At 45.1% G+C, this 11,919-nt stretch overlaps 1 protein-coding gene across 1 annotated transcript in view; it reads left to right on the top strand.

The window, feature by feature from the left end:
* The first annotated feature begins 279 nt into the window (after positions 1 to 279).
* LOC147634062 (nudix hydrolase 15, mitochondrial-like) overlaps positions 280 to 11,919 on the top strand; it is a 59,560-nt gene continuing 47,920 nt past the window's right edge. The window contains exons 1-3 of the mRNA XM_086805165.1: positions 280 to 781; positions 2,600 to 2,742; positions 2,863 to 2,982. Of these exons, the coding sequence (XP_086661291.1) occupies positions 448 to 781; positions 2,600 to 2,742; positions 2,863 to 2,982 (597 nt within the window). The 5' untranslated portion in view covers positions 280 to 447. The remainder of the gene's footprint in view (positions 782 to 2,599; positions 2,743 to 2,862; positions 2,983 to 11,919) is intronic.

The following is an 11,919-nucleotide window of genomic DNA, read 5'->3' as shown; positions in this document are numbered from 1 at the left end:
TATCAAATGGTAGCCCATTCCTAGAGGGTTTGGTTAAGTGTTCTAAGCAAAAACACAAACGTGTCACTTTTAACACAATTGGGAAGCTCATGCTTTTGGCCAAGTAAACTTGGCTAGTTTATTTATAATACTTGTTTATATATAAGCTCATCCATAGCTAAACAAATATTAAAAATAAAAATAAACTTATATATATTTGCACACACCCACATAAACTTAAATATAAAGTTTTTTTTTAATTTTTAAATTTTTATAGTGGTTCGACTGAGTGTGCTATGTGTATATATATATTTGCAGTTTCGAGCGTTTCTGAGCGTTTCTGAGCCCTACTACAGCTTGGCGTGTGCTATCGAATGTCTATCTGGGCTATTAAGAGGATCTTATCCCAATTTTTATGCTAAAAAATTGTAGGCTAACGACACATTAAGACAAACACAGTGGGAGGCGATGGCATCAAAGCTCTACAGGACGAGCTCTTCATTAGACCCAGTAATCAACGAAGAATGGGCAACAGAAAAATTCAGGAGATTAGCAGAGCAGTTAATCTCTTATAAAGCCCCGATTAACTTTCTTGGCGAGGAGGATGATGATGGTGAGGAAAGTGCAGGTGGTGTCTCATCAAGTGTAGGAATACCTGAGAAATCTGCAAAGCTCATCAATGGCTTGCCAAAAGACATAGGAAAGAAGAAAGCTGCTGTCCTAATTTGCATTTTCCAAAATGAAGAAGGTGATCTCCGAGTCCTCTTGACAAGAAGAGCCAAAGCCCTTTCTTCACACTCAGGTATCAATCACCTCTAACATTCAATTTCAGCCTCTTTTTAACTTCTTCACACACACACACACGCACACACACACAACCACCCACACACACCCACACGCACATCATTCATACGTATATACATAAGTACTTACATACTGCCTACCTGTATGTATACATACATACACATGACACTTATCTGCAAACCCTTAGCTTGAAAGCCAGTCTATGCTCACCTTTGTGATGATATTACGGCTCAGATCATGTAGGAATCACTGTGAAGATGCGCTTGTTGGAATATTCTTAAAAATAGAAACGTGTATTCTTTAATACCTCTGGCACTTTCAGGACTTGTTCTTCCCCCACATATTAGTAGCAACAAGCACCACACGATGGGTATGTGCGACTGTGGGTAGCTTCAACATTTTAGCAAACCTGCCTTGAACATTGTCCTCTGAAGCACTCCCATTGAGATAATTGGGTGTCAGTGCAAGGTGCCTTGCAAATCATTGTGTTACGCCAGACCAAGGTTACAGAGCGTTGGCTAGATCATGTCATTTGTAGAGCATTTGTTGTACCTGAAGGGGTGGGAACTGGGGTCGGGGTTGGGATTGCCGGGACAACTGTTGGGGTGGTGTTGGTGTCGACCTTCTCTCTGCCTTTCTTTACTGCTTTTTCGGATTCTTTAGAAATGAGCTTAAGGAATCACAAAAGCATCGCCTTGCTAGTTCTTTGGTGGTGATTTCTTCCTTATACAGACACGGAAGTAGGGCACACACATTGCAATTGCCCTCACCATATTTGACCTTGGTTGTCCCTTCCGGCTTTGCTGGCTGCCGCTGTGCTGGGAGGATCTCACACCTCCAGGGCCATTGCCAAGCATCAAAATGTGTCACACCTGGCGTGCTTGAACATTTGCATGCTACAGTCCATCTGCAAACCGGCTGACTTGCTCTTTTCGGTTCAAGGTCTTGTGAAAGCATCGCCAAAGTTTGTGGAAACAAGGATGAAACTCAATGACTGGTTATTGGGGAAAAGTTTTCCATTTTTCTTTAGCTACCTTGGGTAGTTAAATGGTGTGAACTCCCTTAACTTGGCCCTCCAGCAATCATCCCAAACTGTATGGCAATCCTCCGCTGAGAGAAGAGCTCCAAGGGTCAGTGATGTCTCTGGACAAGATGAATTGTTAGATGCCCCTCATGCTACTATGGGTGAGATCAGCTGGAGCATCATCTACATCAGTTGAGTTTTGGGTCATAAATCCACCTTTGGGTGGACATTGAGGGGTGTGTTAGAAATCAATACTCCCACCCCAAGCATTTGCTAGCCATGTTTGTAAATCTCGTTACGAGGAGAAGGCATGTTTGAGCAAGAGGATGTGTGCTTTTACACAAGACAGCGTTATTGGTGGTAGGACCTAAATTCCCTGGGAAAGGTTGCTTAATTATGGAGTCGGTTGCCATGTGGCAAGTTGAACTGGCTGACTGGCATTTAATGCCATCTTGCTGCAGCTGGCTGTTCTCCTACCTTACTCGTATTTGCAAGCATGTAACTTCCTTTTCAGCAGCATAGTAGCAGCAACCCTTCTCGGCTCTTCTAGGCATCAGCACAACATGAGTAAGAAGAGGGCAGTGTGCGATAATTACGTGAGCTCGCCAGGACACTTGAGTCTTTGAGTCTTCTTCATTTTGGCTAATGACCTTAATGCATTGTCTAGATCTATGCCCTTCCTTGTCCTGCTTATTGATGTGGTAACTTCTACATGCTCATGTGTTGAGAATTTCTCCTTTGTATGTTTGGCATTCCTTCTCAAAAGACTGTAAAACCTTTTTTGTTTTGTAGGTGAAGTTGCTCTGCCGGGTGGGAAAAGAGACAAGGAGGATGCAAATAACGCAGAAACCGCTCTAAGAGAAGCTCGTGAAGAAATTGGTTTGGATCCATTGCTTGTTAGAGTCGTTACAAACCTTGAGCCCTTTCTATCAAAGGTAACAGATTTGGTAGAGACACCATTTGGTGCTTCGACAATCGTTCTTGTTTCTTACTACATGGTCAAATTAGTGGATTGAAGCCTTATTGATGTTTTTTCCTTTTTTTTTTGTTGACAGCACCTGTTAAGAGTGACTCCAGTGGTGGCTTTGTTGCCTGATAGGAGTAAACTGACACTCTCTCCAAATCCAGGCGAGGTTGATGCTGTTTTTGATGCACCGCTTGAGATGTTTCTCAAGGTATTACTCTGCATTTCTACTGGTCTTTTTTCTCCATGAACTTTGCATTGTTGTCAATGACAAGTTGATTTTAGGGATTCTAATGATGGTGAATAGTGTTATAGGTGAAACACCCTCGTGTAGGCAACTAGGACCTACCTGCATCCAGCATTAAACATAGGATGCATATGCATAGAGAACACAAGGAAATTAGCTGAGGGACTCACTAACATAACCCCTAACCAAATCATGAGGTAACAGGCTTGCTCACCTCCCAACCGTAGGTCGAACCACCCCTGAGCCAAAGCTAGGGCTCTAGCACAATCCCATAGGCCTGGATCTAACTCCGGTGTCCCATACCACCGAAGCCTGCCTGAAGGCCTTCGACACAGCAACCTACATACCTGCCATGTGCATAGGAGCATGTGTGCTCTCCTAGCCCAAGCCAGACTACCAGTGGTGCATCTGCACAACTATTGATATAGTTGCACAATGCGGAAGCAAAACATAGGAGAGAGGGATTGCAAATGAGAGAGAGAGACATCAGACAATGAACATCATGTTATGTAGCAAGAGGCCTTTGCAATGGCAATACCAGCCAGCAAATGGTGTAGAACATGTGCTTGTCAAATAGGTTAGATAGTGATAAAGTGAATAGAGGAGGCCCCTTTATGTAGTGATGCTGGGAAGTTGGCCGACTGCCCCTAGGAGCTGGCTGACAGCTCACGACCTGCTAAATAGGAGAAAAATGGATAAATATCCAATAATAGGGCACACCTCCAATACACTGAGATGCACAATTTCTAACACCCCCTTTGCAGCTCATAGTGTGCAAGTCTGAAAGTTCCTGCCAACTGCTGCCATCATTTGGTCCGGGAAAGCCTACACCTGCAACGTATCCACACTTAAGTGGCCATTACCAGACTGCCACTCATCACAAAACTGAGGACCTGGGAGAGAGAGTGCTGAAAGTTTGTAAACTCCATTCTCCACTCCGCCTTCTCAAACTACCTGGCCTGTTGCTTTGTCTCAGAGAGCAACAAAATTCATCAAACTCCACCCGTATGACAGTCTTGCAAACCTGATGCACTGACAACAGATGAAAACCAAGTGATGGAACATACAACACCTGGGAGGAATGCTTCCCCCCTTTGCCATCGGGAAGTATCTCCAACCTGCCCTCACTATGAACTGGGATAGTGGATGTATTCCCAGTAAGGATGTGACCAGAATACCTGCAAAGATCCTGTAAAACCGAATGGGAAGGAGTCGTGTGCCTGGAAGCACCACTGTCTAGAATCCACTCTTGAGTATCTGTAGCAGAGAGTCCTCCAACCTCCTCCCCGCACGAAGAAAATGAAACATCGGTGTCCATCACCTCCAGGTGCACAAAAGCTGGAGTCTTCACGGTTGCTGTTAAGGATTCTGCACCCTTCTTGGTGCTCCGCTTGGGACACTGCCTCCAATATTGGCCTTTCTCGCCACAATCATTATAGGTCCTCTCTGCCTTGAGTTTTTCGCGGTCTGAGTCGGACATCTTCTCAGCAGATTTCTTCGATGAAGCCTTCTCTTTGCCCTTGTTGTTACGGCCTTTCGACCGTTGGCCAGTTAAGGCCTGCCTTTCGACCGTTGGCCAGTTAAGGCCTCTGAACCTCTGCCCTGTGGAGGGTTCGTGAATCTTTCCTCCTGGTCCAAGACCATGGGCACAAGCTCCTCGCATGTGATGGTGCTGAGCCTGCCACTGGTAATCAAAGAAGAGTAGAATGCTGAGAGGGCAAATGCGACTGCAACGTGATGGCCATATTCTCAGATGATATCTCCTTCCCAGCCTGAAGAACTTCTTGCTGAAGAGCCTGCAGCTTATTGATGTGCTCCCGCATCGTCGATGACTTTGCAGGATTCATCACCCGCATCTGTACTTCCAAGGAAATCCTCTTCATGGGCGATACCCTGTTATAGAGAGAAGCCAAATGCTGCCATATACCTCTGGCTAGCGTCATATGCTTGATATGATTGATTACCTGCGGTGTGCAGTTGAGGAAAATGAAAGAACGGACCCTGGCGTTGACACAATCCCACAACTGTGCTTGTGCCTCGCGTGCTTTCCGAATCGAGGGTAACTCCCCTTCCTCTTAACTCCGGCTGTGGAACCCCAACAACAATGAAATCAGCAAGGTCGTATGATTCCATAACAGATTCCATCATTACCTTCCATATGCCATAGTTGTTCCCATGCAACTGACGGTCCACTGGGAACATGGGGAGTGTCGGGATCTTCACATGCTTCTCAGCCATCTCAAGTAAATCTGCCATTGCGGGGATATAACTGAAAAGGGTGGGTGGGTGGGAAAAAAGAAGAACTTAAACCTGCAAGTGGATGTCTAGCAAATCAGCCTGCCTTCCTCTTGCTTCTCCTCTTTCCGAACAGTCCAAAACAGTTCACCAATCAGCAACAAAACAGCCCCCCTCTTGCTCACACAGTTCCCAAGATTTATCATGAGCCTAGAGCTCTGATACCATGTGAGAATATGCAGCAGAGATGAAGACAAAATCTGAGAACACAAGAGCAAGTGCACTGCGGAAAAAATACAGCAATAGAGGAGAGAGAGAGACGTGTAACTCTGCTATATATACACAAGAAAATCCCGAATACTGAATACAATGAGTGGGGGCCAAGGGGCCATTTTATATGGCCCCTACAAGCAGTCGGCCTGCTGTAGAGATAGTCGACAGCCACCTGGAGGTACCCGACCAGCAGCGCTCCTAGTCGGCTGCAGAAAATCTTGTCGGCCAGCAGTACCTGAGTCGGCCAGCTCTAATAGACATGTTGGATACCACACAGAGGCAGGTGGGCAGCCGACAACCCTCCACACTACAGAAAAAATAGGGAAAAATATGGAGAGTGGGGAAAAATGAGAAAACATCTAAATCAGGTGGGCACACCCACAATAGAGGCCCTGGTGTAAATATACAGATAGGAGATGATTGCTAACAAATGTAACCATGGACACTCTAGTATTGCGCAGTATCGGATACACCTCGGAAAGAGCACCCGCCGGCTTATTTCCTCAAAACAAAATGCCACCACGAATACAAGGAACTTTGCTTGGCTCCGAATTCCCACACAAGTGTGCAATGAACTCTAAGAATAAAACGATGAGCTACTGGACACACTGCGCCCATTATCCCTCAACAGTGGACTGCGAACACATCATGTCCCAAAAAATCTCAAACAATGAACTTGGAGCTTATTGAGTCCACAATCTCTGCTACACCAAGCAATAGACGTGGAACACATCCAGTCCATAGCTCCAAAAAATGAACAGATATTTTTAATTCTTGGAATTCCGACTCACGGTTCCCATGCACCAGAAATGGAGCTACTAACAGCCCCCTCTCCTGTCCACAAGCCTCCTCTGGCTGGAAGCACATGGGGGAGAACTATCTCTATAACTATAGAAGCTGACTATCCAGGTCCTCCCTGGCTTTTGCAGCCTTGGGGACACTAGAAGTATCAGAGTCATCATCCTGTATATGATCATTGCCCGTGTTTGAAAACTTGGTCCTAGCTTGGGCTGTACCTTTGGTCTTGCAATCCTTGGCCAAATTAACCTGCTTTCCAGAAGAGTTGCAGTGACACCGTCTTGTCTCTTGCAGTGTAGTAAGTGCCTGATCCTGTCCACTAGGAGGGAATCTTACCTGCTCTTGAGAAACAAGGATAGATGCCTTCTCCAAGAGGGAACCAATATCCACGGCAATAGTACACCTCTGCAACGAAGCCTTTGTGCCATTGATGAGCTGAACACTCCACAACCAATCTCCAACCTTCTCCAACGGGACAAGGTACGAGGAACAAGCAGCCCCCTCTCAAAACCGAGAGAGAAAGGGGCTGGACACAGTAGCAAACAGTCCATGAAAGCTTACCGAAAAACACCCACAAAGTAGGTAGATCCATTGAGGAAGAGGCAGGCTGAAGATGCCACAAGTCTGTGGTGCTCCACATGCGAAGAAGAGGACCACCAACTGCTGTCCAGAGATCTACTTCAAACGCCAACACCGCGAAAGCACAGGACCGACAGCCCCCTCTCAAGCGGCAAGGCTGAAGCACACGGGAAGAAACACCTCCTCTACTGCCCAGGGCTGAAAATGCAGCCCACGCACCACCATTGACAACGGATGATGGAGAAGATAGCATAGGATGTTGGGGTAAAGGCATTATGCCCACCCTTATAGTGTGTACAAGCCCATAAGTTATAGTACATAGTACACTTAGTACTTTTAATGTACTAAGTGCACTATGTGTACTAGTGCAATATACATGTGTGATAGGGGAGTCACACACTCATTCTAATGAGTTGACTTATCTCCACAACTCTCTCTCTCTTCCTTCTTCTCTCTGTGTGTATGTCTCTCACATGAAACCCTAATACTCCCATTCAACATGGTATCAGAGCTTGGGTGGGCTCTTAGTCATGGTGATTATTATGTATATTAGCTTGTTTGTGTGTTTGTTTGATTAAGCATGTTATTATGGTTCATTTAAAAAAAAAAATTGTATGCACACTCTATTATTGTTCTCTATTTGCATTTGAGAGAGGAGTTCAAAGCTGCCAATGAAGCTGAAAATTAAGATTTCAGCATTATGAAGACTATGGAGTCTTCATCAAACATCAAAGAAGCTGTCCAAGAGAGTTGCAAATGGAGTTTTGCAACATGGAGAGCTTGCTCATCATCAAGGAAGCTGAAAATGGAGATTTCAGCATTATGAAGGCTATGGAGTCTTCATCATCGTCAAGGAGAAGCTACCAAGAGAAGATATGCTGCTGATTATGCCTCAAGAAGGTTGGTTTTGTGAAGTTTTGCCTCAAAGTTTTGTGTTTGAGCATGGAAAAATGCTCAATGTATAAGGGTTGCTTTATGGAATGAGAAGATCCCATGGTTCTTTGTTGCAAATGGGCAAAGAGTGTAAGGAGGTGCAATCTTATCCAAATGAGGGGTAAGATAAGGAGTTATGGGCTGAGAAAAGAGCCCATGATTGGGCACACCAAAGGGGGTGATGCTTGTTGAGTTTGCTCACAGATTTGAGCAAAATTGTGGAGGCCAATGAAGGCCATTCATTCTATTTTGGCACCTATGGTTTCAAGAGAAACCACTTGAAGAGAGTACCCTTAAAAGACTGATTGTATGCAATAAGGAGCATGCACTTTTGGAGCTCAATGGGGAGCTAGCTACAGTCATATTGAAGGCTATATGTAAACCTCAAGAAACAGGTTTGATGGTTGAGGCAAGAGGAGGTGAGTTCCATGGGGAGCTCAATGTAACCATTTTGAAGGAGGCCCTCTACTGCACAAACCAAAATAAGGTTTGGTTATTACAATGAGAATCTAAGGCAAAAGCTTTTGAGGAAGGGGAGAAGAAGAAAGCTTGGTTGAAAGCTTTCAACTGAGAGAGACAGTCCCAAGGCAGCATCTACAGCGAGAGAGAAGTCTTTGGTGTGGAAGCTCATTTAAGAGCTTGATATAACCATGTTGATGGCTACCATGGAAAACCTCGCCTTTGAGAGCAATGAGGCAAAATGATGGTAGATAAAGCTCAATAGAAGATGGGTGAGCATCAAAGAAATTGAGCAGGGCTCTTGAAGGAGCTAGAGTAGCTGATCAAAGCTCGCATGGTAAGCTCAGAGTAGCAGAAGAAAGCGGTGGATCCAGTCGCGTCGAGGAGATTCTCCTTTGCATGTAAGATGCATGGCGAGGGGCCAAGTTGCAGTCAAGCAGCAGCAAAAGCCCATGGATGCTTTGCAGCTGTGCAGGCCAAGTTCGGGTCCAGGAGCCTGCAGTTCATGGACGTTGGTGAGATGACTGTAATGGAGTTCAAGCTGAGCATGGGAACCAGCGCGCCGGTGTGCTCCTGCACGAGGCCCGCGTGACCTTCTACAATTACCTTATGTGGCATCGTGGACTCAAGGAGATTCTGCACACTCGTCGTCTACAACCAATAGCAGAGAGAAAAAGGAAAGCTGCAGACCAGCAAGTGGAGGAGAGAGAGAGGGTGGATAACGGCCACCTACCACGGTCCATACAGAAAGAAGACTGGCAGGCGGCGTTCAATATTAAAGCCAGCCGTCTGCAGATGACACACTGACAGAGCTGGCAGCATGTGTTAACTTTGAAGAAATTTTATTATTATTAAAAAAAAAAAACCCTTAGCCATTATAAGGGTGCATTCACACAACCAATTTTCAACGCTTTTAAGAAGATGTTCACACACACATTGAGGGTCCCCTGCCGGGTTGAGACCAAAATGGATTGTATAATTTTTATTTTTCACCGACAATTGATGATGGTCAATCATCCACAAGCCTACGTGCTCAAAACAAAAAATTTGTAATCACCCATGGTATGAGGGTCGCCCTGCCCGAGCTCACCTAGAAGCTCGAAATGGTTGTTGTGATGTGTGCATGAGCGATGCACGTGTGAGGTGCATGCGCATGGGTTGGTTCCCACCCGAACTTCCATGTTCAAATCGGACTCAGTGGTTCCGCTATGAGCGAGTCGGCTCAAAATGGACTAGGTGTCTAAGATGGTAGACACGGGCACACATGTTTGGTTGATGGACACTCCAATGTATCATTGAGGGGGAGTGTTGAGAGGTAGCGATTGCGGTTGTGCAATGCTACATTGATATGGGTGATGAATGATGGGTGAGTTGTAGAACACCTCGATTAAGAGGGGGTGTTGAGAGATGTAATCGTGGTGTTGTGTGTATGTGGGAAAGCACCCTAGAGGTGCAAGATATTGTGGCAAGATAAGAATGCCACATGTAATATTGCATGGTGTGTGAGAGTTGACCAAAAGAGTTTCAGGACTTTTGTGATGCTAAAGGCATCAAGAGGGAGCTCTCTACTCCTTATGATCCTCCACAAAACGGGACAGCAGAGAGGATGAACAGGACCATTCAGGAGAAGGTCCGTTCTATGTTGTCACATGCTGCATTACCTCATGGTTTTTGGGCTGAAGCTGTTATGACAGCCGTTCATCTTATAAACAGGTCACCTAACACGAGGCTTGGTGGGAAAGTGCCAAAGGAAGTATGGACAGGGAAGCCTCCGTCCTACAAGCACTTGAGAGTGTTTGGTTGCGTTGCGTACGTGCACATACGCAGGGAAATGCGCACCAAACTTGATCCTAAGTCTCACAAATGCATATTCCTAGGATATGGTGACAGAGGTGAAATGGGGTATAGACTTTGGGATCCCGTGAATAGAAAGATTATACGCAGCAATGATGTCATTTTTGATGAAACATGCATGTATAAGGAGCCTGCAAGGCAACAGGAGCCTGGCAGAGTCATCTTTGATGATGATGGACATCATGGACAACAATCGCTCTTAAATGGTGCTGAAAATGGTCCAAATGGACAGCCAGAGATGGCAGAAGATATCCCTATGGATATCCCACAGTTAGAGGAGATACCAGGCATGATATTTCAACCTTATGGCATGGAACAGGAGCCACCAATAGGTGATATGCAGGCTGGACAGCAACCTGCAAATGATGGTCATTGGGTACGGAGGTCCACAAGACCCTCCAGACCCCCTGACAGGTTTGTTCCAGGGGTTGACTACTTGATGCTCACTGACTGTGGGGAGCCCTCATGTTATAAAGAGGCTTTACAGAGGGCAGACAAGGCTCTTTGGGAGCGTGCCATGAAGTCAGAGATGGATTCTCTGCACAAAAATGGAACATGGAAGTTGGTGCATTTGCCTACAGGCAAGAAGGTTTTGCCATGCAAGTGGGTTTACAGGCTCAAAGTTGCACCTGATGCAAAGCCAAGATACAAAGCCAGGTTAGTGGCTAAGGGCTTCAAGCAGGAATATGGTGTGGACTTTGATGAGATCTTCTCTCCAGTGGTCAAAATGACCACACTTAGAGCTGTATTAGCTTTGGTTGCTCAGGATGATCTGGATTTGATTCAGATGGATGTGAAGACTGCTTTTCTTCACGGTGATCTCCATGAGGAGATATATATGCAACAGCCAGAGGGTTATGCAGTGAATGGAAAGGAGAAGCTTGTATGCAAGCTGAAAAAGAGTCTTTATGGGCTCAAACAGGCACCAAGGGAATGGTATCCTAAATTTGATACATTCATGAAATCCCAGGACTTCAGGAGAAGTGACATAGATCACTGCTTATACACCAAGAAAGCTTTGGATGGCAGTCTATTGATCCTCATCTTGTATGTTGATCAAGGTGGAAAGGTACGTAGTGTACGGCACGCTATCAGTACGTACGGAACGTACTTCTGTACGGAACAAATTTTAAGGTACGTAAACAGTACGTACCATTTGTAAGCAGTCCTAGAAACCTGAATATTTTGTAGACATAGCAACCAAAATACTTAAAATAAAGACTGAACCTCATTACTTAAAGTTTAAATCAATTATCAGTTACCAAGCCCATTACACAATACCTCATGTCAACAGTCATAGTGATATAAGCGAGAACCATGAAAGTCATAGATGATAAAAGAGAGTACAAATATCATGTCTACAGCACATGTCCTGTTGGAAATAAGTGCACACTAGGTGTACTTTACATTTGTCTAATCTTAGTTGAGTCTTTTTGTCTTGAGTGTGTGCCATGTGGCACCTCTACAATTATCCCATATAGTGTGTTTGAGTCTCATAGTCACAAAGGCTATATAAACAAGCCAAGCCTTCATTGTATAACACAACACACAACTCAAGCAATACATCAAGTAAGTCTTTGGTATTTTGTCCCATCCATTGCATTTGTTTATCTTGCATCTTGTTTATGTTCTTTCATCACGTTAGGCTTCTACTTTGATCCGCCCTAGCTAGTTAAGCTCTATCTCGATCTAGCTTCTCTCCCCCATTTCTCCTACATGGTATCAGAGCAGGTTTATCCTGGCTCCCCTCATCCTTGCCTCAAGCTTCAG

The sequence above is a fragment of the Cibotium barometz genome, chromosome 11 (assembly GCF_041138505.1).
Source record: "Cibotium barometz isolate CiBa-2024 chromosome 11, ASM4113850v1, whole genome shotgun sequence".
Lineage (NCBI taxonomy): Eukaryota > Viridiplantae > Streptophyta > Polypodiopsida > Cyatheales > Cibotiaceae > Cibotium > Cibotium barometz.
This window is presented reverse-complemented; position numbering and strand designations above follow the sequence as displayed.